The following is a 27115-nucleotide window of genomic DNA, read 5'->3' on the forward strand; positions in this document are numbered from 1 at the left end:
ACAAAGCACTGGAGAGTTCTGAAGTGACCAGCAGTGAGTCCAGATCTAAATCTAAATACAATTCCATTGCTCACCAGTGGAAAGATCTTAAAATTGCTGTTGGGAGAAGGTAATCTTTGATTTAGAGAGACCTAGAGCAGTGTGCAAAAAAGGGAGTGGTCCACAAATCTAGCTAAGAGGTGTAAGAAGCTTGTTAATGGTTATAGGAAGTGATTGATTAATTAACAGTTGTTTTTTTCAAAGGGTGTGCAACCAAACATCAAGTTGAGGGTGCCAATAATTTTGTCTGGCCCATTTTTGTAGTTTTGCAGTTTAACAGTAATTTACTGATATAACAGGGGAGTGGTAGGGTGGTCAGCTCTGGTGTGTTTTGAACCCGTGGTTCTTTTTCTGTGATACCATTGGCTGTATGCTAGAAACACGCAGAAAACGGGCCAAAGAGTCTAAAAGCGGAGAGGGTGCTAATTTCTAGCGCAAAAAACAGGCCAAAGAGTCTAAAAGTAGAGAGTGTGCGCATTTCTAGCGCATAAAAATTGGCCAAAGAGTCTAAAAGCGGAGAGGGTGCTCATTTCTAGTGCAAAAAACGGGCCAAAGAGTCTAAAAGTGGAGAGTGTGCTCATTTCTAGCGCAAAAAAACGGGCCAAAGAGTCTAAAAGCAGAGAGGGTGCGCATTTCTAGCACAGAAAACAGGCCAAAGAGTCTAAAAGTGGAGAGAGTGCGCATTTCTAGCACAGAAAAACAGGCCAAAGAGTCTAAAAGCGGAGAGGGTGCTCATTTCTAGTGCAAAAAACGGGCCAAAGAGTCTAAAAGTGGAGAGTGTGCTCATTTCTAGCGCAAAAAAACGGGCCAAAGAGTCTAAAAGTGGAGAGAGTGCGCATTTCTAGCACAGAAAAACGGGCCAAAGAGTCTAAAAGCGGAGAGGGTGCGCATTTCTAGCGCAGAAAAATGGGCCAAAGAGTCTAAAAGTGGAGAGTGTGCTCATTTCTAGCACAAAAAAACGGGCCAAAGAGTGTAAAAGCGGAGAGGGTGTGCATTTCTAGCACAGAAAACGGGCCAAAGAGTCTAAAAGCGTAGAGAGTGCGCAGCTTTAGTGCAAAAAACGGGCCAAAGAGTCTAAAAGCGGAGAGAGTGCGCAGTTTTAGTGCAAAAAACGGACCAAAGAGTCTAAAAGCGGAGAGAGTACACGGTTTTAGCGCAGAAAAAGGGCAAATGAGTCTAAAAGTTGCAGTAATTAAGGAGACATCATGAAATGAAACATCAATTTGAAAACTCTTAGTTTACACAACACTGTTAAAGATAAAGATAGTAAGTCAAGTAAAATGGTGTGTAAATGAAAGTAATTAGGAAAATGTATTATTTAAAGTGGTATATTTCATTATTTGTTTTATTACAAATCTTTGGCACGTGACTTCAAATATATTTCTCCTTCTGGCCCCCAACAAAAATGATTAATGGCCTCAATACCCTTGATTTCAGCAGAAAAAAACATAAAATGAGCCACTGTCCCAATACTTATGCGTATATAGATATAGACATAGATAGAGAGAGGTCTGCTGCAATAACCACAGGGTTTTTAACCGTTTTTACACAGTTTACACAACGTGCAGGAAGTGCAAGTGTGAGGCAATGCCAGGAAACTTCCTCTATATGGACAGAATCAGCATGATATCGTACATGTTACCTGTTCTCACAGACAGACAGAGGGGAAGTGTGTCGCATTACTCGTCATTTTGAATCTTCTGTCAAAAGTGAGTATTAATTACTTTACTACTGAATATTTAGACTTTTAAAGGTATATAAGCGCAAGTATGTAATGTGCTTCTAAACAGAACCAGTCATAGTATTATATTAGTTTTAAATATTAATATTTTACAGTTATTCTCCTCTTAATCTTCCAGTAAGCCGCAGAGATGTCTCAGGATGTTTATGCGAATGTGAACCGCGCTGCAAAAATAGGAGAACGGGTGGAGGTGGAGGTGGAGATCTACGAGAGTGCAGACACTGTTACAAACGGCCAAAACACCGTCACAGAACAGCAAGAAACCAACACGAACAAGACAACACAAAGTAATGTTACAGGTATTTTTATATTTATCTATAGAACCTTAATCCAGCTTTTAATTGTTTAATAAGTCAGTAAGTTTTTTTTTAAATCAATGGAATGCTTTGAAAAAAGTATTTATACTTCTTAAATGTATTTTATTAAGATTTTAATTAATCAACCAACACAAAGTAGCGCAAAATTGTCAAGTGGAATGAAAAAATCTGAAATGTGAAACGAGAAAGTGTTCTGAAACCTCTTACTAAAATTCAATGCAATTGAGAAGCCAAAAGTTTTTGGACACAAATTTATTAGCCAAAACAGTTTTCATTCCAACATTTACCAAAGGTTTTTGGGCAGTACTTTACTTGCAACATTTAACCAAACACTTTTGGGAGAGTACTTTATCAGCTAAAACAGTTTTAATTCCAACATTTACCCAAAAGTTTTTGGACACTACTTTATCATCTAAAACAGTTTTTATTCCAACATTTGTCCAAATGTTTTTGGACACTACTTTATCATCTAAAACAGTTTTTATTCCAACATTTGTCCAAATGTTTTTGGACACTACTTTATCATCTAAAACAGTTTTTATTCCAACATTTGTCCAAATGTTTTTGGACACTGCCCAATAAGCCAAAAATATTGATAATCCAACATTTACATAAAGGTTTTTGGACTGTACTTTTTCAGCCAAAACAGTTTTCATTCTAACATTTACCAAAGGTTTTTGGACATTACTTTATCAGCTACAGCAGCTTTCAATCCAACATTTAACAAAAGTGTTTGGACACTACTTTATCAGCCAAAACAGTTTTAATTCCAACATCTACCAAAAGTTTTTGTACACTACTTTATCAGATAAAACAGTTTACATTCCACAATTTAGCCAAAGGTTTTTAGACACTACTTTGTCAGCTAAAGCAGTTTTAATTCCAACTTTTAACCAAAAGTTTATGGACACTAATTTATGAGCCAAAACAGTTTTCATTCTAACATTTATCAAAAGTTTTTGGACAGTATTTTATCAGCCAAAACAGTTTACATTCCACTATTTAGCCTAGAGTTTTTGGACACTTTGAACCTTGGTCAAAAGTTGTTGGACACTTCTCAGGTAGCAGAAACTATTGATATTCCAACATTTAGCCAAATGTTTTAGGACTTCGGCACTAGGCCAAAAGTTTTTGAAGACAGCTTTATCAGCCAAATCTGTTTACATTCCATGATTTAGCCAAATGTTTTTGGAAACTTTTAGCCAAAACAGATTTCATTTCAACATTTAGACAAACATTTTTAGAAACCATCAGCCAAAACAGTTTACATTCCACAGTTTAGCCAAATGTTTTTGGACACTATCAGCCAAACGTTTTGGCATTCCAACACTTAGACAAAAGTTTTATGACACTACTTTATCAGGCAAAACTTTTTTTTCCTTACTAAAAACACTTACCAATCTAACAATTAACTTTTATTATTATTATTATTATTATTATTATTATATTAAATGTATTTTTACATCATTGTATCGATAGAACATAACTAGATCCCTTTATAACGAGAATAAGTTCTACGCTCGGTCCAGACAGGTTTTGCAGAAGTTGGTGTTTTCTTAACTTTGCAATCTAAAGCCATTACCACAAGTGGCGGTTATTTTTCACAACCAAAACCACGAATGATGACAGTAGGGTGATATCTATCTGCAGCAGCCTATGACTGACACATTTCCAACTGTCATGATATCAGTTGGCACAGTAAACGTGAAAATGCTGTACAGTCATAGGGTTGGCACCATTGAATATTTTAGGACATTTCTCCCAGACAATTTTGGTTCAATGGCCACCTGGATTAGCCATGACCTTTGATGGAGACCATCTTGCTGAGACTCAGCCCAACTCTGACCTTCAACATTCTTTGGTTCAACAGGTCTAAAGAGTCCATAATGCACTGCACATGGTCAAGGCATCTATTGTCACATGCAGTTGTTTCATTAGAGTGCAGGGAGTCCTGGTTGGTGGTGAAAAAACCTTCTGAGCTTCTGCTTCATCAATGGGTTAACCACTTTCCCTTTCCTACACAATACAGATAAGCTGTTCGTGCATTGTGTTTTTGAACACGACAGGTTTGACCAATAAGCACAACAGATTAAGGAACAGATTAAATATTGAGGAACTGAAGTGTGATGTACTGTGCAAACCATCAAAATATCATCAAATACCTGCAAGCAAATTCTACATGGAAGCTCCACTAAAAAGAGAGTAAAGCACACCTCTAAAGTATCTATCTCCATTCTCCGCTAGGTCAAGATTGCCATCATACTACAGGGACCAGAAGTTGCAGGCTGGCTGCAGTGTTTCTGGGTCTTCTGTGTGTTATCCTGCTGATTGTCATCATACTGCTGTGGTTCAAGTTTACCACAGACAGAGACCAGTTACAGACCAGTAACTCCAACCTGGCTGCAGAGAGAGACCAGTTACAGAAAGAGAGAGATGGACTTCTGATGAACCTTTCTGAACTGTGTAGGTGAATATTGATCATTAACTGTCCTTGTCTCGTCAACAGTCAGATGTTCATAGGTTCCATACTGTGGTACCATGATAGGAATCCACCTGTGCAACAAGTCCAAGTCAACTGTCAGTGATTTTATAACAATGTGAAAGTGACTGAGAATGACATCAACTCAGTCACAAACTGTTAGACCATGTAAAATGACTGAGGGGGGTCAGCAAAGTTGCCAAATGCTGAGAAGTATAGAGCAGAGAGCTAACCAACTTCACTTCAGACTTCCGAAGTTCATGTGGCCTTCAGATTAGCTCAGGAACAGTAGTGCAAAGAGCTTTGTGGAATGGGTTTCCATGGCTGTACCCATCAGGGGGCATTGCACAGCGGCGGTGAAAAGATACTCCCACAGATGTCATCACAGTTTCTACGAAAGAACCTAGTTTTCTTCCATTTCCACCGCAAGTGTATGTTTCTGTTTCGGGAACCTACTTTTGTTGGTGTAAATGCGGCAACTGATTAAAAATTAGGTTTGCGAACAAGAACAGTGCCGGGTCCACGTCAGTGAAAAAGTTCTATGTCAGTGCAGTCCAACCAGGAGCCAAAGACTGGTCCCAAACACCTTGACCGTGTCACCTGCAGTGATACAGGCAGGTCAGGGATGAGTATGAAGTTCATCATTTCCCATTGGTCCTTTCCTCAGAAAATCTAGAGTGTCTCTTTTGAGGAGGATAGGGTATCAACTACAGCTTGCATCTACTGTCGGCTGAGCTTGGAGTTTTCTAGTTGACGACAAGGTCACCTGCCATAAGAATTAGCTACAACAACCAGTGATTTACTGTATGCCTTTAGGAGAATCAGGGAATAAGAAGAGAATTCAATTTGGTAGGCAACTTGTGGCTTCCGACTGCCTCTGGCCGGCCGATGCTTATGGAGTTGCCTTTCTTTTGCTAGTTTGCTCTCGGCTCAGGAACATTCTCAATGGGGGAAAGGCCAAAGCTCAGGACAAGTTCCTTTCTTTATGGCTTAGCCAAGGTCTTCTTTACAGATAAGACCCATATTGCCTTCTGTAAGGGTGCTTTCACACCTACCTTGTTTGGTCTGGACTTTTAGAGTTTTCAGAAAGTAGGTGTAAAAGGGGCCACGAACCACGGTCTGGACCAAAGGACAGACTGTCTGGTCTGTCCCTGTGTTTATTTACCCTCCGCCTCTGTCTTCTGTTTGTTTGTAGCTCCACCCCCTTGTTACCCGGTTCCAGCTGTTTCCTGTAGTGATGGGACGATACACTTTTTTCAGCTCTAATCCGATACTGATATAAAACTGATATAAAATTGCAGATAGCGATACTAATACCGATTCTTTAAGTATATTAATAGTACTATGCTTAAGGTTACATAATAAGGCTGAAACAGACCACACAGCCGATTGAAGCGTATACACAAGTGCATTTAATGTAAATGCATTCCAAAGTCATTTATTTGACATACTTTATATGCAAATACACAATAGTTTCCTTTCAAATTAAATGTTTTTTTTTTAAGATTTAAAAAAGATTTTTTAAAAGTTACATTTTAAATACGTTAAATATTAAATTCAGGGCATTTTTTTGCAACGGTTACGCAGGAGACTTTTATTTTGACAGGTAGTGTAGAGGATTAGCTGCAATAGCTAACGGCTAACCGGCGGTGCTAACTGTATTTCCGAGCTGAATTAATCACTGCTTTTTTAATAACTGATTGATTTCTTAGTCAGAGGCGTGCAGACATAGACATCAAGTGACACCAACTCTGCCCTGAAATCAGCTCACACAATGCCCTGAAATCAGCTCGCACACACCCGACCTCTCTTCCTCTGTCACATGACCCCGCGCGGTCGCGCAAGGCAGCTCCGTAGTTCAGTTCAGCGAGTCTTCAGCACAGCACGCACGGCAACAGATAGGCTTCTTCTCCCCCGTGTCCCACCAGCCAAGTAACATACACATCAAGTAAAATCTCTCTAAGCCCAACGTGAAATCTATATATATATATATGCAGGTTATATTTAATTCATGTCTAATATGTATTTTCTGAATTTCTCTGACACAGCTCAATGTGTCAGAGAAATCAATCTCTCTAACAGCTCAATTATAATTCTAATTCAGGTTAAAGGTACTTCCTCCTTTAAACAGCTATAACATGTATTTGTATCAGGCTACAAACAGGGCTGCTTTATGAATTCATGCAATGCAACCATGTCTAAAAAGCATTTGACACTGTTTTACTCTTATTCAGTGTGGGCATACCTTTTGCTAATATTACTTTTACATTTTATACACTTACTTTTTAAGTTAACTGATCATTTATCAGTTTTAAAATCTGTTATTTCACTTGTTTCAGTGCTTTTTAAAACATGATGATCCACAGCATAGAGGCTACAAAACTCAAACTATGCAGCCTTTTAACACACCTTTAACCTAAATATCTAAAATAAAATGATGTAGCCTAAAAAACACACTTGCTGCTCATCCAACACTTCTCATTCTTCACCGTTTGCTATTTTAATCAGCCATTGCTCACCATTTTCATGTAATATGGCTAACATTACCTCAGTCACCTCAAAGTCCCTGTGTTATCCTAATTTTACTAACGTTACCTCCATCACCTCAAAGTCCCTGTGTAATCCTAACTTTACTAACGTTACCTCCATCACCTCAAAGTCCCTGTGTAATCCTAACTTTACTAACGTTACCTCCAACACCTCAAAGTCCCTGTGTAATCCTAACTTTACTAACGTTACCTCCATCACCTCAAAGTCCCTGTGTAATCCTAACTTTACTAACGTTACCTCCATCACCTCAAAGTCCCTGTGTAATCCTAACTTTACTAACATTACCTCCATCACCTCAAAGTCCCTGTGTAATCCTAACTTTACTAACATTACCTCCAACACCTCAAAGTCCCTGTGTAATCCTAACTTTACTAACATTACCTCCATCACCTCAAAGTCCCTGTGTAATCCTAACTTTACTAACATTACCTCCATCACCTCAAAGTCCCTGTGTAATCCTAACTTTATTAACATTACCTCCATCACCTCAAAGTCCCTGTGTAATCCTAACTTTACTAACATTACCTCCATCACCTCAAAGTCCCTGTGTAATCCTAACTTTACTAACGTTACCTCCATCACCTCAAAGTCCCTGTGTAATCCTAACTTTACTAACATTACCTCCATCACCTCAAAGTCCCTGTGTAATCCTAACTTTACTAACCCCCTGCAGTCTCAATCCAGTCAAGTGTTTACAAAGTTCAGAGTGGCGTAAAGCCAGAATAGAAGTCCGCACATTTTCAGAGGAAATAACTCGCTGTGTGTTCTCCACTAGTGAACACACACACACACACACACACACAAAACGCAAAGTAGACAGATTTGAGGAGAAGGGCATGACTAATTTGCAATACAGAGAAACCTGGAATGGAGTGGAGTGGAATGGAACGGCATGGCAATGCACTGTACTGTGGGCAGTCAAACAAAATCCCGGACGATTTTGAAATTCCCCCCGGACATTTTTTTAGGTCTCAAAAGTAGGACATGTCCGGGAAAAAGAAGACGTCTGGTCACAATATTTATGGCTGTAGTTCACTCAGTTATTTATTACATTCACAATGCTAGAATGCATTTGCTAGCTAGGTCATCAGACTGCAGATTTTAATAGAGATGGCTAACGGCTAACTGGCGATGCTAACTGTATTTCCAAACTAAATAAATGACTGTTTTTTAATAACAAATGGGTGTGTTTGTGCTGGTTAATTTTTGTAGAGCCTGTGGTTTAATAGGATATGTGGATTATGACTATAGTTTACTCCAGTCTGTAGTTATATACCTTTACAACAAAGAATGCAGCTGCTGTCAGTTCAGTGCTAACTAGGCTAACAGACGTCTGGTGTTAATCTGTTTACCTCTAGGGGCTGATTTTACGTGTACCGTTCTGCTTTACAGCGTTTCCAAAGTTAAAACTCTCCAGATAATTGACTTTTTTCATAGACAAACAGCTAAAGTTTACTCAGTCAGCCGCAGACTGAAGCTGCTGGGGGTTCAGGGTAAACTGATAAACTGGAATCCGGATCAGTGATGAGTTCCAGGTTAACGTTACGGTGGGTTTATTGTCCAGCTCAAGCTGTGGACTGGAATATGGATCGGTAAGTGGATCGGCCGCACTTGCCGGATATCCGATTCATCGAATTACGTCAATATCGGCCCGATACCGATATCATATCGGATCGGCCCCATCTTTAGTTTCCTGTTTCCTGTCTTTGTCCGTGTGTTTACATAGTCCCCTTGTACCTGTTACCCCTGTCCATGGTTGTATGTTTTTACATCAGTCAGGTTTCAGTTTCCTGTGTTTTCTTATGTTATGTGTGTTTCTTTTTGTTTTTTATCACAAAGACACAAAGCTTGGTGCAGAAACTTGTCGGGCCCTAACTAGCCAGGTAGTGCGATCCTCACATCTTACCTAAACTGTTTATAAACCTATTATCTCCAGAAAACTAAGATTTGTTGAGATACTGTCTCAGTATTAGCTAGCATAGTACCCAGATCAGTTCAGGGGATCAAACCCCTCGATCAGGAAATGTACTGTACCGTACCATAAACTGCACTGTATAATTATTTTTTTCTTTGAAAAGATCAAAAGACTCAACAAGGGTGGAAACACTTCAGCTCCAGTCTTTACTACATCTCTACTGAGAAGAAAATTGATTATTGGTAACTGTAACCCTGTCAGATAAGCCCATTGAAGTTTTGAATATTAGGGCGTGTCAGTGTGTCTTTGCTATCTGAACGGCAGGAAAAGTACAAATTGTACTAATTGTACAAATTTTCTTATTAAATTATGGGTGGGTTTTGGGCTCAATGTAAAATAAATCAATCAGCATGTTATTTGCCTCACATTTTCTTTAAGAGTCAGGTGCGCACTGACTTTGGCAGATTGGTATTTTAATGGAGCAATGCTTCTGCGCTTCTCAGCAGAGGACCACGGACCGCCTATTACTGACCCCTGGTCTAGGTTGTATTCAGTCAGTTGACGCTTTCCATCGCCAAGATATCAATATGCCAGAAATTTACCCACTTGAACACACCTCATTTCCAGATATTTTCTAGATATAGTAGATTTACACGCAGTATTGCTATTTAAACTGTGCAGCTGAAAAGTCCTAAAGAATAGGAGGGGTAACTGCCCTTGTTGGGATTAATTAGGGGGTTGGTTTTAAGTTGTGTTTTGAGAGGCTGTGTGTTATTCTTTACTTAAATCCCGGTGACATTTACACAATATATATAAAAAAAAAAAGAATTTACACACACATATAAGCAGCTACTTTAGCTAATTCAGAAAAGCATATTATAATTGTTATAATTTTTTTTTGCAGTTTTGCTAAGTGGATGGAAATATTTCAACTCCAGTTTTTACTACATCACTACTGAGAAGAAAAGCTGGAGTGAGAGCAGAAAGGACTGTAGAGACAAAGGAACAGACCTGCTGATCATCAACAGCAGAGAGGAACAGGTGAGAGAAAGAGAGAGAGAGAGAGAGAGAGAGAGAGAGAGAGAGAGAGAGAGATGTATCTATATCTGTATCTATTCTCATTATATCAATATTTCCATGGATTTCAGGAATTCTTCAATAAAGAACTTGGCAGAACTGAAGCTTGGATTGGTCTGACTGATGAAGTAACAGAGGGGGACTGGAAATGGGTGGACGGTTCAAAACCGACCGTTAAGTAAGAAACACTGAACTGATCTGTGATCATTATGCAGTTCTTCACTGTAGCTCTAGATGTGAAATAGTGAACACTCTGATTCTGTGTGTTTCAGGTTCTGGGCTGAAGGAGAACCCAATAATTATCAAAACGAAGACTGTGCAATAACCAGCTTTCAGAGAACTATATCTGATATATTAACCTGGGCTGATTACCCCTGTCATCAATCTGTATCCTGGATCTGTGAGAAACGTGTAACTGGACTGTAACTGAGAGTATATTGATATTAAAGCTCTATATTAATCTGTGTATTTATATTTATGTAATAATCCTCACTGCAGATTTTCCTTCTGACTTACATTCATTCTTAATACTTATACATATCATGTATTTATTCATGACCTTATTAGCCATTAAATAGCTTTTGTGTCTTTGTAAGAGGCTTCTACTGTGATTTGTAATAAAGGATTTACTGTAAGTTTACAACATGTAACATAAATACGCTCTACATCTCAACTTGCAGCTATTACAGTGAATGTAACCAACTGTTAATCACTGTTAGCTTGGTGATATTTAAGAAGTTTTAATGGAATTCTTCTGGTAATTGTTCTATTTTTATCATATGTGGTCTGTATGGTTAATTAAAATGAAGTATGTCTGTTTTTTAAAATCTTTACACTGTTGTTAACATAATAAAAGTCCTATCAGCTAACCTGTTGAAAGTGCAATCATGATCTGTCACTGCTTGTAGACCACCTAAACCAGGGGTGCCCAATATGTCGTTCACGATCGACGCAGTACACGTTGGTAGATCGCGTCAACTTTTAATTTATGTTGCATTCAAAATGTTTAGGATGGTGGGAAGGTCAGTGTATTAACGCAAAAGCCAATGCACTGCTGCTCTACAGCTCTGAAATAATTAAGAGACCACTTCAATGTCTGAATTAGTTTCTCTGATTTTGCTATTTACAGGTTCATGTTAGAGTAAAATGAACATTGTTTTTTTATTCTATAAACTTCAGACAACATTACTTCCAAATTCCAAATAGAAATATTGTCATTTAGAGCGTTTATTTGCAGAAAATGAGAAATGGTTAAAATAACAAAGATGACGCAGCGCTTTCAGACCTCAAATAATGCAAAGAAAACAAGTTACGCTCATAAAGTTTTAAGAGTTAAGAAATTCATATTTGGTTGAATAACCCTGGTTTTTAATCACAGTTTTCATGCATCTTGGCATGTTCTCCTCCACCAGTCTTACACAGTGCTTTTGGATAACCTTATTGGTTTGTGGCTTGTGATCATCCATCTTCCTCTTGATTATATTCCAGAGATTTTCAGTTTGGTAAAATCAAGGAAACTCATTATTTTTAACTGGTCTCTTTTTCATAGAAACACGTTAGCAACCACCTAGGAACCATTTAGCAGCACCATAGAAACCATCACAGATATCGTAACATCACCTTCGAAATCAACTGGCAAAAGCTTAGCAACCACCCAGCAACTATTAAGGAACACCATAGCAACCATAACAGATATCATAACAACACCTTGGCCTTTATTTGACAAAAAATGACAGTTACAATATCACAAAAAATTGCACAACATCAAAAACATTTCATATCATATTACAATAATTATTAATATTGCCTCCGCCATGATCTGCTTTCTCTCACTCACTGAACAAATCCCAACACTGCCCGCCCACACTAAAAACTGGCTGTCTCACAGACTCTTTGCAGAGAACAGGCCAATCAGAACCCTCTCTGTTTTCTCTCTCTCCTTCCCACACACGATTAGAGAAAAAGAAAGTCTGTGGCCTGTGTGTGCGTTTGGGGCACTCGTTCTGAATTCAGGGAGATTATATGTGACTCGCGGGCATCAGGGAGCCACTGCCGAAATGCAGGAGACTCCCGCAGCTTCAGGGAGACTTGGTTTGTCTGCAGATATAAATTTTTTTTGGGATTAAAACAGAAACAACAACAGCAACAAACTAGGAAGTAAGTTTGTAAAGAAAGTCTGAATCGTGTGTTAATTCTGCTTCAGTCTGAAAAGCTTTTTAGATATAGATTCTTTTACTTTAATTGGTTTAATATAGAATAGAGGCAGGACACTAGAAATTGAACAAAAAATGTTGGAAAATAGTTTTTTCTGTTCATTCTAAAGATTTTAAAAGGTTTTTCTTATCTATTAACTGAGAGCTTTACTAAACACAAACAGCATTTATCTTGCAGCTCATCTGAATTCTCACTTCAGCCACAGAGTCACAAAGGCCCAGCTAATGCCATGCCTACTTCCCTTACTCTAAAGAGCAGCGAACTCTCTCTCTCTCACACACACACACACACACACACACACACACACACACACACACACACACACAGACTCTGGGAGTGTTCAGTGTTTTTAAATCTCCTGTAAGAGGTAAGTAATAACTATTTTATTTGCAGATTCTTTATGACAATTCTGAGACATTTATAATTTTTTATTAATTGATTTGTTTTTGATATGTTTAGCTTTAATAGCATTTAGCCTCATGTTTATACTGCATTCTATTCAGAAATTTACATTAGTAAGGCTATGTGTCTCTGTAGCTAGTTTGTACTTTTTCGTATCAGTTATTGTGTACCCTCTGTTAATAAACAATATTTGGAGAAAAGAAAACTACAAGTACAATTATGATGGACTACATTCCAACATGGTGGCTCTTCATTGTTGGCTATTTTAGCACTTGCTTCAGTTAGCAGCTAAGGCTAAGCTAAGGCTAATGCTATTGTTTTGGCTTAAATTCATCTGTATGTGAGGCAATTTTAATATTTTTCAGTCCATTCTTACGATTTTAAAGTTTAAAATGTTTATTATTTATTAATTAAGCTTCACTAAACACAAACATCATGTATTTTGCAGCTTGTCTGAATTCACACTTCAGTCACAGTCACACATTTAAAGAAGCACAGAGGCTCAGCTATCAGCTTTACTGTTTGCTATTTCAGCATTAACATCAGTTAGAAGCTAAGGCTAAGCTAATCTTATTGTTTTGGCTAAAACATCATCCCATACGTCTGTATGGGAAGCCATTAATTTTTTTTTCCTTATTTATTAACTGTTTATTAATCATTAATAAAGCTTCACTAAACACAATCAGCATGTGTCTTGCAGCTTGTCTGATTTCACACTTCAGCCACAGGGTCATTTAAAGAAGCACAAAGGCTCAGCTAACAGCTTCATTGTTTGCTACATTAGCATTAGCATAATTTAGCAGCTAAAGCTAAGCTAATGCTAAGCTATGCTAAGAACAGGTGTTTTCAAACTTTAGATACTATTTTCAGGTAGTTCTGCTATTTAGGATTAATACTGCTGTATTTACTTAATATTTATTTGTTAATTGTTTTAGTTCATAGTTTTCCATTCATATATTGTTATAGAAGCACATTTGATTTTATGATTATTTTTAATTTATTAAATTTTTTAAATGTAAATTTAATGTATTTTTTGGTAGTTTTTTAATTCTCTACCTCTGTCAGTCTGCTGTACAGAGTGATGTCTCAGAGTGATTTTGAGGACGTGTCCTGCTTTGGGAAGCTGAGAAGTGAAGACCTAGAGGACTTAGCGGTGGTTGTCTATGAGTGCACCGATACCGTTAAAGGTCATGACCCTGACACAGAGATGGAGTACACCAACCTGAAGAAGAAACTGCACTTTCTCCAATCAGGTATCAGCATTTTGTTTTTAATTATCTGAAATTTTGAAAGCTAAAGTTACAGTTTGATGGATTTCTACCCCCAGTGTTTACTTTTTACATATTTGTATAAAATGTAAAAAAAATACAATAAAATCAGGTCTACACAGTTTTTAACTGAATGGCTCAACTGTCTAACTATACTATAAATATACTGTGAAGTGTTAAAGATACTACCACCTGACGGCCCTGAAATGTGTATAGCGTGAACCCACATTTAGGGTGCAGATACTCCAGATTAATTAGACCATAAAATAAGATTACATGGTTTTTGTTTATTTACCACTAGATGGAGACTCTGCCGGAAGCATAAGCTACAGACTGGCTGCAGTGTTTTTGGGTCTGCTGTGTGTTCTCCTGCTGATTGCCATCATACTACTGTGGTTTAAGTTCACTGTAGAGCTTGACCAGTTACAGACCAGTAACTCCAACCTGACTGCAGAGAGAGACCAGTTACAGACCAGATACACCAACATGACTATAGAGAGAGACCAGTTACAGAAAGAGAGAGATGGACTTCTGAAGAACCTTCCTGAACTGTGTAAGTGAATACTGATCATTAACTGTCCCTTGTCTCGTCAACAGTAAGATGTTCATGGGTTCCATACTGTGGTACTATGATAGAAATCTACCTGTGCAACAAGTCCAAGTTGTGGAATTCCCTCATTACTAAATATTCCACAGTCAACTTTAAGTGATATAACAAAATGGAAGCAATTGGAAACAAAAGCAACTCAACCACAAAGTGTTAGACCATGTAAAATGAGGTTGGGGTCAGCACAGTTGCCAAATGCTGAGGAGTATAGTGCGCAGAGCTCACCAACTTTCTGTAGAGTCAGTCACTACAGACCTCTGAAGTTCATGTGGTCTTTAGATTTGCTCAAGAACAATAGAGCCTAGAGAGCTTCATGGGATGGGTTTCAATGGCTGAGCAGCACCAAAAGAACTTTGGTTCTTGAAACAGTTCCATTCGGGCTTATAAGAACCGTGGAGCTTTTCAGCAATCTAGCCCTGGTTTCCACCAGTTTTATTGGAACCATCAAAACTTCAAATCTTACATCATCAACAGAGGGCATTGCACAGCGGCAGTGAAAAGACACTTCCCCAGATGTCGTCACAGTTTGTACGGAAGAACCTGTTCTAGGGTTGCAACGGTATGAGATTTTCACGGTATGATAACCGTCTCAGAAAATACCGCGGTATCACGGTTATCACGGTATCACAGTTTGTTACATATATTATTAAACTGACCCTTAAAGAAATTACAACAAAGGTTTTTTGTTCAATTAACTATTTATTGTAGAAACCTGCAACAACTATATAGATAATGTCTCCTTAAAAAAAATAAACTGTACACCATTAGGTGAAGGAAATCAGGTTTTTCCACTACTCTTAAGGTCATTAAGGGTGTATATAATTATATATATATATATATACACACACACACACACACACACACACACACACACACACGTGTCACACATTACATGTCCTCTAAGAAGTAAAGATCCTGTGTTTAAACTATTCAGTACAATTATTTAAGTTTAAATTATTTAATATCTGATAAACTGAGCCTGGGTCAGTGTCTGATCAACAACTGTTGTAAACGTCCGTTTTACTGCCAAGTTGGTATATAACCAGATACTGCAGAAAGAGGGGATTTATTTCTGAGTCTGGTTTTAACACATGAAAAACAGGCACGTCAGAATTTGAAAATGAACGCATGTAAATGAATGGCGTCTTTCACATCCAGTCCGGCGAGCACCTTTACACAGACACGTGAATCCGTCGTAGCACGCACTTCACGCCTGTACCTGCGTGCCCAAATTTCGGATAATTCAGCGCTTTTGCGGGCGCTTACCGCATGGGTTGTGCACGACTACAAAGAGGTTTTATTTAGGTTCAGATTTAAATTATAAACTAAACACATACTTTGCGCTGCACGGCGGGGTGGTGTTCTTGGAGATGGGAGAACAGGTTTGACGTATGTCCACCTTTAGCTGTGACTTTACGGCCACATTGATCATAAATCGGATAACCATCCTCGGGTGCGTTCGGCGGGTATCTGAAATAGTCCCACACTGCTGATTTTAGTTTAGCCTTTTTTTAGGCGGACGGAGATTTGTTTATTCTGATGCACTTTCTGCCGTTCTCACCGCTGTGTGCTGAGGAGCTGAAGCGGAGCAGAGTTGCGCATGTGCGGGTGAGTTTCTCCGCTGGCTTGCGTTTTACCGGTAATAAGCAAACACACACGGTATGATAACCGTGCATTTTGATACCATGGTATACCGTGAAACCGGTTACCGCTGCAACCCTAACCTGTTCCCACTGTGAACAAACATTTCTGGTTATGGAACCTACTTTTGTTGGTGGAAACGTGGCAAACACCTTGACTGTGTTACCTGCAGTGACACAGGCAGGTCAGGGATGAGTATGAAGGTCATCTTCCATTGATTCTGTCGCCAGAAAATGTGTAGAGTGTCTCTTTTGAGGAGGACAGGGGAGTGGAGGTGAGCCATTGCGTTGCAAAGGCAAGGGTCATCGTATTCCCTGTATCAACTACAGCTTGCATCTACTGTCCGCTAAGGTTGGAGTTTTCTAGTTGACGACAAGGTCACCTGACATAAGAATTAGCCACAACAACTAGTGATTAACTGTATGCCTTTAGGAAAATCAGGAACTAAGATTGGCAAACCGGCTTGGTAGGCAACTTGTCTCAGTGGCTTCCGACTTCCTCTGGCCGGCCGATGCTTACGGAGTTGCCTTTCTTTTGCCAGTTTGCTCTCAGCTGTGGAGCACTGTCAATGGGGGGAAAGGCCAAAGCTCAGGACAAGTTCCTTTCTTTATGGCTTTGCCAAATCCTTCTTTACAGATAAGACCCATGTTGCCTTCTGTAAGGGTGCTTTCACACCTACCTTGTTTGGTCTGGACCGCGAAACACAGTCTGGACCAAAGGACCAGAGTTTGGTCTGACAAAAAGTGGTGGTCTCGGTCTACTTGGATCAACTTAACCACTTTTCTAGCTGGTTCAGACTTTCAGACAGTTGGAAGTTGAGGCAGCCTTTAAATGAACCAGAGTTTGTTGAACTTTGTTGTGCCAAAATTCGACTCCCCTTGGGCATGCAGGCAGAATTCCTAACAACATCTGGTGGTAAAGCAACGCCAAGCATTCTACAAACCATATGGTTTGATATGAAGTGTAAAGAGACTCTGCCCACATAGCTGATGCTGATGACAGGATGTAGTAAAATTATTTAGTCCGTTCACTAAACTGCAGTGTCGTGGTCTCGTCCTGTTTTGGTTCCCTCTGGACTGTCCCTGTGTTTATCCAGTGTCTCCACCCCTGTCTTCTGTTCATTTGTAGCTCCACCCCCTTGTTACCTGGTTCCACGTGTTTCCTGTTTCCTGTCTTTGTCCGTGTGTTTAAATAGTCCCCCTATACCTGTTTCCCCTGTTCATGGTTGTAAGTTTTTACATCAGTCAGGTTTCGTTTCCCGTGTTTTCTTATGTTATGTGTGTTTCTTTTTGTTTTTTGTCACAAAGACACAAATCTTGGTGCAGAAACTTGTAGGGCCCTAACTAGCCAGGTAGTGCGATCCTCACATCTTACCTAAACTGTTTATATCCCTATTATCTACAGAAAACTAAGATTTGAGATACTGTCTCAGTATTAGCTAGCATAGTGCCCAGATCAGTTCAGGGGATCAAACCCCTCGATCAGGACATCTACAGTATCATCTGTTGGAAATGTACTCAGTGGCGAATGCTGGTCTTTTAAGGAGGGGAAGCTCAATTTCGGCCTACATCTTAACATATGTAGTTTTATTTATACGTAAATTCTACTCTCCCGGAGATGATTTTTTTTTTTTGTAAACAAAAGGCATTATTTTCACGTTTTCACTACACAACAAAAAGGTACCCATTCTTTACATTGAACAATTACATAAAAAAAAGACGCCATGACATGAATAAACATGAAATGATCAGTAAAAAAAAACATTACGCAAAATCTTTAAAGTTGGTAAAGGAAAAAACGCAGGTAAATTTTGTTCCTTTTTGGACAGTTTGGACAGCCCACTGCTCCATAGACCCCCAGAGACGCTGAGCGTCCGATGGGCGGGACAAAGCCCAGCATTTATCCAATGACTCGTCTCGTTTCGCCGCCTGCTTTGCTCCACTATTGAAGTCTGTGGACGCTCAGCGTCCGCACTGTTTAAAGCAGCGCTGTGGGAATGAGTGAGAGGAAAGCTGCGGTGTTACCAGTGATAAGAAGCTGATTCTAGTTCAGCGCGTTGTAGCGCATATTTAATCAGTGACATGTACACACAACAGTATATATTTAATCACTTATTTTTTTACATTTTAGGGGAAGCTGAGCTTCCCTTGCAGTCTTCGAGCAATCGCCACTGAATGTACTGTACCGTACCATAAACTGCACTGTATCATTTGTATTTTCTTTGAAAAGATCAAAAGACTCAACAAGGGTGGAAATACTTCAACTACAGTCTTTACTACATCGTTACTGAGAAGAAGAGGTGGAGTGAGAGCAAAAAGGACTGTGAACAGAAAGGAGCAGGACTGGCGATCATCAACAGCAAAGAGGAACAGGTGAGAGAGAGAGAGAGACAGAGAGAGAGTGAGAGAGAGAGAGAGCGCTGTATCTAGATTTGTATGTATTCACATAATTTTATAATGTTTTCAGGAGTTCATCAGTAAAGAATTTGGCAGCACTGAAGCTTGGATTGGTCTGACTGATGCAGAAACAGAGGGGGTCTGGAAATGGGTGGACGACTCAGTTCTGACAACTAAGTAAGAAACACTGAATTGAACTCTGATCATGATGCAGTTCTTCACTGTAGCTCTCTGAAGGTCTAACTTTGTGTTTTAGGTTCTAAATATCTAACTCTGTGTTTCAGGTTGTGGTGGACGGGAGAACCCAATAATTATCGGAATGAAGACTGCACTATAACTGGATACAAGAATGCTAATTCTATTTTTTCCTGGGCTGATTATCACTGTGGTCACCCTGTATCTTCGATCTGTGAGAAACGTTTCACTGGATTGTAACTGAGTTTAAATTGGAGAGAGTCAGTTTATAAAACTCTGCATTAATCTGTATATTTTTATTTTCAATATTTCTTATTGCAGCCAATTTACAGCATTTTCATCTAATCTAACACAGTGTGGGATTTAGAGTATTCATGGGGGAGTTTGGAGTACTCAGGGTGGGTTAAGAGTACTCAGGGTGGGTTAAGAGTACTCATGGTGGGATTAAGAGTACACAGGGTGAGTTTAGAATACTTAGGGTGGGGGTTAGAGTACTCACGGTGGGATTTAGAAAACTCAGGATGGGGTTTAGAGTACTTAGGGTGGGTTAAGAGTACTCATGGTGAGGTTTTGAGTACTCAAGGTGGGTTTAAGAGTACTCATGGTGAGTTTAGAGTACTCAGACTGGGATTTACAGTACTCGGGTGGGTTTAGAGTACTCATGGTGGGTTTAGAGTGCTCAGTCTTGGGTTTAGAGTACTCAGTCTGGGGTTTTTATAATACTCAGGGTGGGGTTTAGAGTACTCAGGGTGAGGTTTTAGAGTACTCAGAGTGAGTTTAGAGTACTCTAGGTAGAGTTTAGAGTACTCTGACTGGGATTTACAGTACTCGGTGGGTTTAGAGTACTCATGGTGGGTTTAAAGTACTCAGGATGAGGTTTAGAGTTATTTCTAGGACTTTGAGGTTCTAGAGAACCACAGTGAGAGCTATTATTCACAAATTTAGAAAACATGGAGCACTGGTGAACCTTTCCAAGTGTGCCTACTGAAATTACTCCAAAAGGGCATGGACCACCCATCCAGTAGGTCAGTGTTAATAAACAGTAGGGATCCTTCCCATGAGTGACTGGTCAGCCAAAATTACTCCAAAAGGGCGTGGACAACTCATCCAAGAGAACCCTGACATTAATTGAGGCAGGTGTGGCCTGTAGTTGTTAAGATATTGTTTTGGGTTCCTCCTGGATGAGTTTTCCATGCCCTTTTGGAGTAGTTTTAGTAAGCTGACCACTGTTCCATGTTTTTTATTTATTTGTAAATATTAGCTTTCACAGGTTTACTCAAAGCCTTACAAATGTGTTGCTTTTTGAGATTTTTTATCTGCTTCATGTTGTCAGACAGGTTCTATTTAAGTTATTTCTTGATTCTACAGGTCTGGTGGTAACGAGGCCTGGTTGAGGCTAGTAGTGAAAGTGAACTCAGTTTTCCAAAAAATGTGGTTAATTAAAGTTAATTCATAGGGGCCAATTACTTTTTCACATTGGACCTGATTTGTCTAATATTAATGTTTGTTTGTTTAATCTGAAAATGAGCTAGACTAAATAATGTAAAACAGCTAAACATCAGTGCAACAAAATGCAACATCCTTTCCTTTCATTTCTTCCTTGCTTCCTCAGACATCTGTCTCTTAATTGAACTCTCATTAAATTGAACGCATTAGGCATTAAAGCATGCATTAATGTTTAACAAGGTCTTAACCAGTGTCAATTAAATATTAGATGATTAGTTGAGATATTGTTTAACCTTTTAAAAGTGTTTATTTTTGTTGTAAGTACTGTTATTTGTGATCCTATACTGTAAAGTTTTCTTTTTTTGCATCATTATTTTTTAAGTTTGTTATAACTATTCGGTCATTAATGAAATGTGTATATCTTGTAATAAATTTTCTATTGTTTTTAACACTGTGTTTGCATTATTGAATTAAAAAAACAACCTAAATGTGCTTATTGACCCAACATACAAGCTTAAAACTTGCAATGATACCATATAAAAATAATATTATTTTCAAAACTAAAAACCACAATTATAGCAATATATTTTAGTTTATATTTAGTGTAACAGTGGCCCCCCCTCCAGGCCTCAGCAGGTACTGCACATTATTGAAGGCTACCAATAAAGTATTACTCCCAGAAAAGTTTAGCAAAATTGAGGGTACATAGCTTTGTTTCAAGCATGTGATGCTTGATGTGGGCAATTTTTAAAATATCACATCTGAAAGCAGAGAATAAGGAGATCAACTGACTCAATCTTTGTATTGTGTGCCACACTAAGCATATAAAACAGAAAAAGAAGAAGAGAACTCTGCGAGAACCAAAATTGTGGACAAATACCCACAATCTTAAGGCACCTCCAGAGATCTAAATGTTCCATTTTCCATGGTGCACAACATGCTCTAAAATTTTACAACCCACGGCACTGTAGCTAACCTTCCTGGACGTGGACGAGAAGAGAAATTTAGAGAAAACATTGCAACACAGTATAGTCTGGATGGTGGATAAGCAGCACCAAACAAGTTCCAAAGATAATGAAAAAATCAAGCTGTCCTGCAGGCTCAGGGTGCATCAGCGCAAAATAGCTGTCGAAATTTGAATGAAATGAAACGCTATGGCCAAGGACTTGATTAAGGATAGTCTGGGCCCCTAGGCAAAGTGTTGCCCAGGCCTCTCCATAGCAGGGGCCATCGTGATCAAGGGCCCTCTAATGGTATGCCCTGTTCTTTTTTGGGGCCCTCTCTCCCCTCTTTCCTAGGAACCCTAACAACCAGAAGTCCAAGTCAAAGCAGTGCCACAACGCCACATCTATTTTCATAAGTGGCCCAAAAGCATTGCTAGGGCCCCCAAAAGCATTGCTAGGGCCCCCAAGAGGCCCTGGGGTCAAAGTTCCTAATAGTCAGAGGATCCTTAAAATCAAGGACCTCCCAGAATTAAAAATGAATCGCAAAATGTTTTGGGCCAGGGCCCCCTGACCTCAAGGGCCCCTGGGCGCTGGCTGCACTGGCCCGGTCAGTAATCCAGCCATGGCTATGGCAGGAGAAGACATGGGAGGACACATGTGAGTTAGCCAAAATCTCTGTCTGTGGACAAATAAGACCAAGACATAGCTTTTTTGGTAAAGAACAGAACATTTTACTGTTTCCTAAAAAAACGGAATAAGGCCTACAAACAAAAAGAACACAAAACAGTCAAACATGGTGGAGGTTCAAATATGTTTTGGGTTTATTTTGCTGCCTCTGACACTGGATGCCTTGACTGTGTGCAAGGCATCATAAAATATGAAGCTTACCAAAGGATTTTGGGTCACAATCTACAGTAAGGCCTGGTGTTTGGTGAAACCTGGGTTTGTATCCTAGGTCATGGGTCTTCCAGCATGACAATGACCCCAAACATACTTCAAAAAGCACCCAGAGATGGATGGTTCTTTAAATATGAGAGACCTGGAGCAGTTTGCAAAAGTTGACAAGTGTAAGAAGCTTGTTAATGGTTATAGGAAGCCTTGTAGTTTCTGGAAAACTTCTATGGGTGCCAACACTTTAAGCAATGACTGTGTACAATTTTTATTAATAATATGGACTTTAATATATGTTATACCATAGCATTTATTCAAGTGTAGCATGTTGAGAGGGTAAAAAAAAAAAAACTAAGAGCACAAAACAGCCTGACACGGGCAGCTCTTCATTCACACTTTTAAACCACAAGCTATTGTTTCAAGGAAAGTCTGCGTGTCAGCTGAGGTCTGAGACTTCCTTTAGCCCCATAAAGACGAAACCGCCAGACAGAAAGAGCACCAGTGAAGAGGAACCGTGTTCTCAAACCCAGACAGACAAACAAACAAGGACATCTTCATTGTATTTTTCTGATTGATGAGTCTCCGATCACAGGTGAGTGGAACTTATGTACACTTAAAATGAAGACATTTAAAATCTAAACTGAGTTTTTAAATGATAATTGATGTAAATAAAGCATGTCTGTGTGAAAAGGAAGCTTAGCTTATCTTAGCATTTTAGATCTTCACTCCATGTTGTGTTTCATTTCCTCGATATGTCCTTAGTCACTTTTTGACTTTGTTATTTCTGTGCGGTTTAGAATTGACTCCTTAGAGTTGCAGTTGTTGTGTTAAAGTCAGACAGAGTCGGCAGGTTTGTGGCTTTCCTGCCACATTGAGGTTGTTTGAAAGTATGATCTGTGTTCAAAATCGTTCCCTGTTACATAAATAGTGCACTATTTAGTGTGTTAGTGCTGTTCAAAATATAAACGGTACATTTTATCTTCCCAATCCTCCTCATACTGTGTGATGACAAGGTGGCGGCCATGTTTGTTTACTCTGTGTTAGAATGTCCGGTGTAGCAGAGGATCATTGAAATACAGGTTAGACCCACAGTGATAAAATTCGTACAGACTTTCGTACAATAAAAACTACATTGATTGGTCAAAATGATGTTTTTCTTTGATAACTTGGGTGAATCCCAACATCTTTCCAATTTGGACTACAAAGTCCCGCCCATTTTTTTCTAATTTGCATAATATGCAAAACCTACTCTTGCGAACTAGTCGTAGGAGTTTTGAACAATTCTGACATATTTGCTATCAAAATACTCGGGAGAACATGGCCTTTAACATTCAATAAGACAAAGTTGAAATTTGTAAACAATATGGCCGCCATATGCAAATTCGTCCTTCTGGACCAAAGCCACATTAACTTTAACAGTTATATCTTTTGAATCCTTATGTTTATTTCAACTACACTTCACAGGCCTATTAAACACATGATTCTGAGATGGCCTGTCAAGTTTGGCACACATATGTCAAAATGGGGAGGGGCTAAAGCTAAAAAACTGTTGCTCAGCAACCGTAAACCCGATCAAGCTGCAACTTTGCACACAGAATCTATTATACAACCTCTAAAGCTGGTTTGAAGGGCAGCTTCATCAATCAAAGTGGCTGGACATCATCGGCCAATCAGCATTCAGCAGGCTTTTTGGCAGACTTTTCATTTGCCAATCAGGATGAAATTTGGGGGTTATGCTCAAGTAGGGACACTGTAGTGAACTGCAAAATCCAGCCACTGGGGGCGCTGTTCCAGAAAATCAAGTATATGTCATTCATACTGTAATATTTTTACATCTACTTGGTTTGGCCATAACAAGTACAGTGGCCCAGACAAAGTTGTAAATACAACTATGTTTAAAAAATGATTTGTTTATTCATAATTGCTAATAGTTTAAACAAAGCTTAATTGAAACTAGTCCCTGGATATTTGTACGACTGTACAAATACTACTCTGTATTATTCGCTCTGATCCTCTCACAATATTAAACACAATACAGTATTTTAATTGCCGACCCCTATTTAACGTATCCTTCCCAACACTCTCTGAAGCTCTCTTCTTAAAAGCTCTAATAGAGATTTAGAGAATGGCTTTTTTTCCTTGGGTAATATTTCGTCATTTCTGGGGTCGTTTTTAGGCCACTTTTGCTACGTGTATATTTATGGGTTTATGAACTCTGGGCTGCCTACTATTAATGCTTTTATTCAATTTTATTTCCTCTAAATTAGAGAGATGTATCCAGATGAATATGAAAATATCCACCAGACTGAAGAAAGAGGAGAAATGGTCGAGATGGAGGTGGAGATCTACGAGAGTGCAGACACTGTTAGAGCCCCTGGTCCAATCACAGACAAGGAGGATGAAAGTACGAAAAAGGAGCTACACAGTCAGCATAACGGTAACAAGGAGATAATTTTGCTTTAAAAAGGAGATACAAGCTTCCTGCTTGTTGAGACTTTTACAGATATTGACGTTTTCTCCAGAGATTTCAGAGGTTCTTTACTTTTTTTGACTGCACACCTTTACTTCTGACAACACACCACTCCTCTCAGAGACAGTATTAATCAGCTTGCTGCTTAAGCTGTAATTGAAGCTCCCCCTTGATGTGGAGATCTGCGCAAGAGCAGTAGCTATATCAAGCCAAAAAATCTACATTTTCGTACATTACGGAGATAAAAAGAAGATGCTACAGATGAATTAGATTATATGTGTTTCTGTCTATTTACCACTAGATGGAGACTCTGCAGGAAGCAGATGCTACAGACTGGTTGCCGTGGTTCTGGGGCTGCTGTGTGTTCTCCTGCTGACTGCCATCATACTGCTGTGGTTCAAGTTCGCTGTAGAGATTGACCAGTTACAGGCCACTAACTCTAATCTGACTGCAGAGAGAGACCAGTTACAGACCAGTTACACCAACCTGACTACAGAAAAAGACAAGTTACAGATCAGTAACACCAATCTGACTGCAGAGAGAGACCAGTTACAGACCAGTTACACCAATCTAAATATGAAAAAATACCAGTTACAGAAGGAGAGAGATGATCTGCAGAAGAGACTTTCTGATCTGAGTAAGTAAATATATGGAGTGCACTGAACTGTTTCTTTATTTCTGTATAACTGAACTGTACTGACCCTTTCTCTCTGAATAGAAACCAAGATTAGGGAGGGATGGAAATATTTCAGCTCCAGTCTTTACTACATCTCTACTGAGAAGAAGAGCTGGAGTGAGAGCAGACAGGACTGTAGAGAAAGAGGATCGGACCTGCTGATCATCAACAGTATAGAGGAACAGGTGAAAGAGAGAGAGAGAGAGAGAGAGAGAGAGAGAGAGATGTATCTATATCTGTATCTATTCTCATTATATCAATATTTCCATGGATTTCAGGAATTCATCAATAAAGAATTTGGCAGAACTGAAGCTTGGATAGGTCTGACTGATGCAGTAACAGAGGGGATCTGGAAATGGATGGACGGATCAGTTCTGACCACTGAGTAAGAAACACTGAACTGATCTCTGATCATGATGCAGTTCTTCACTGTAGCTCTTTAAAGATCTAGAAGTGAAATAGTGAACACTCAGATTCTGTGTGTTTCAGATTCTGGTGGACGGGAGAACCTAATGATTATGGAGGAGATGAGGACTGTGTTATAACTGGGTTCCACAACACTGGATTTAGTTCATCAACCTGGGCTGATTATCCCTGTCATCGCTCTGAATTCTGGATCTGTGAGAAAGGTGTAACTGAACTGTAACTGAGAGTAATCTGTGTATTTATGTTTATGCAGTTTTTCATACTGACTCACATTCATTCTTAATACTTACATATCATCATTGTATTTATTCATAACCTCTTTAGTGTGTTACTCATATTTCTAAAATGTTTATATAATAAGCTGTCCACCAGGGGGCGCTATAAACCTTCAAGCTGCTGTTGTGTCTTTGTTAGAAGCTTCTACAGTTAAAGTGGGTTTTACTATGGTGTTAAATGAAGGAATTACTGTAAATCTACAACAAATTGTGTAAATAAAAGCTACAGCTGAGCTTCTTGCTATTAAAGTGAATTTAAACGACTGTTAGCTTGGTGATATCTAAGAGGTTGTGATGTAATTCTTATGGAAATCACTCTATTTCTATCATCTGAAGCCTGGGAGTTCTGGAAGGGAGGCCTTCATCTCGAGGAGTGTGCCTTATTGTCTGGGCCCAAACCTGAGTACCTTCCATGTTGCAAAGACACCATTAACTGTATAAAAAAAGACGAGTTTCTAAGTCATTTTATGTCTGTTAAATAATTTTGTCAATAAGGAAACAAAAAAGGACTTTTGTTGGTATATATAAGTTGCATTTATCTATTATACAAGTCCTTATCTGATCTGATATTAACAAGATAAAAAATAAATGATAAACTTGCTAAAACACTTTACTGCAATGGGGATTGAATAATTTGAACACAACTGTACATAATACAGTAAAAACATCACTTGTCTGTAACTTGTAGTCTAATTGGGCGCTTTTTGACCAATTAATTCAACACCACATCAAACCCACCCATAAATCAGTCAAACCCAGATTGGCGATGGTGAAACTCTTGACATCAGTGCAATGAATACAATCAGTTAAATCAAATGTCAAAAGTTTGCCACACCTTCTCATGCAATGTCCTTAAAGCTAAATGTGGTAGTTAGAAGAATCTAAAGTATAAAACATATTGCATCAGAAACTGAAAGTTAAAGTCTATATTGATTCAATATAGGGGTGGGACAATTGGATAGCCAAATTGGGAGAAAAAAATCAAGAATAAATGAAAAAAGAACAGCACCGAGATGGATGGAAACGAACCGCTGGAGAGTTCTGAAGTGGCCTGCAGTGTGTCCGAATCTAAATCCCATTGAACACCTGTGGAGAGAACTTAAAACTGAAGTTGGGAGAAGGCACCCTGCAATTATCCCAGCTGGT

The 27115-nt window shown here is 39.0% G+C and overlaps 3 protein-coding genes across 3 annotated transcripts in view; all 3 read left to right on the forward strand.

Moving 5' to 3' along the window:
* The window catches only part of LOC111197672 (C-type lectin domain family 4 member M-like), an 82667-nt gene extending 56319 nt beyond the window's left edge, over positions 1–26348 (forward strand). Inside the window, exons 2-6 of the mRNA XM_049472080.1 lie at positions 24390–24559; positions 24894–25229; positions 25311–25453; positions 25547–25653; positions 25758–26348. Coding sequence (XP_049328037.1) covers positions 24394–24559; positions 24894–25229; positions 25311–25453; positions 25547–25653; positions 25758–25914 — 909 coding nt within the window. The 5' untranslated portion in view covers positions 24390–24393 and the 3' untranslated portion in view covers positions 25915–26348. The remainder of the gene's footprint in view (positions 1–24389; positions 24560–24893; positions 25230–25310; positions 25454–25546; positions 25654–25757) is intronic.
* Positions 1678–10584, forward strand: LOC111197671 (C-type lectin domain family 4 member E-like). Its single transcript, XM_022687161.2, has 6 exons — positions 1678–1748; positions 1899–2079; positions 4342–4560; positions 9946–10082; positions 10190–10296; positions 10391–10584. Exons 2-6 carry the CDS (start codon positions 1911–1913, stop codon positions 10542–10544), a joined length of 786 nt encoding a protein of 261 aa, XP_022542882.2. The 5' UTR covers positions 1678–1748; positions 1899–1910; the 3' UTR covers positions 10545–10584.
* Positions 13816–19081, forward strand: LOC125787871 (hepatic lectin-like). The gene is made up of 5 exons (XM_049472683.1): positions 13816–13987; positions 14304–14555; positions 18480–18622; positions 18717–18823; positions 18931–19081. Exons 1-5 carry the CDS (start codon positions 13816–13818, stop codon positions 19079–19081), a joined length of 825 nt encoding a protein of 274 aa, XP_049328640.1.
* Positions 26349–27115: the final 767 nt, after the last annotated feature.

The sequence above is a fragment of the Astyanax mexicanus genome, chromosome 25 (genome assembly GCF_023375975.1).
Source record: "Astyanax mexicanus isolate ESR-SI-001 chromosome 25, AstMex3_surface, whole genome shotgun sequence".
NCBI classification, from domain to species: domain Eukaryota; kingdom Metazoa; phylum Chordata; class Actinopteri; order Characiformes; family Acestrorhamphidae; genus Astyanax; species Astyanax mexicanus.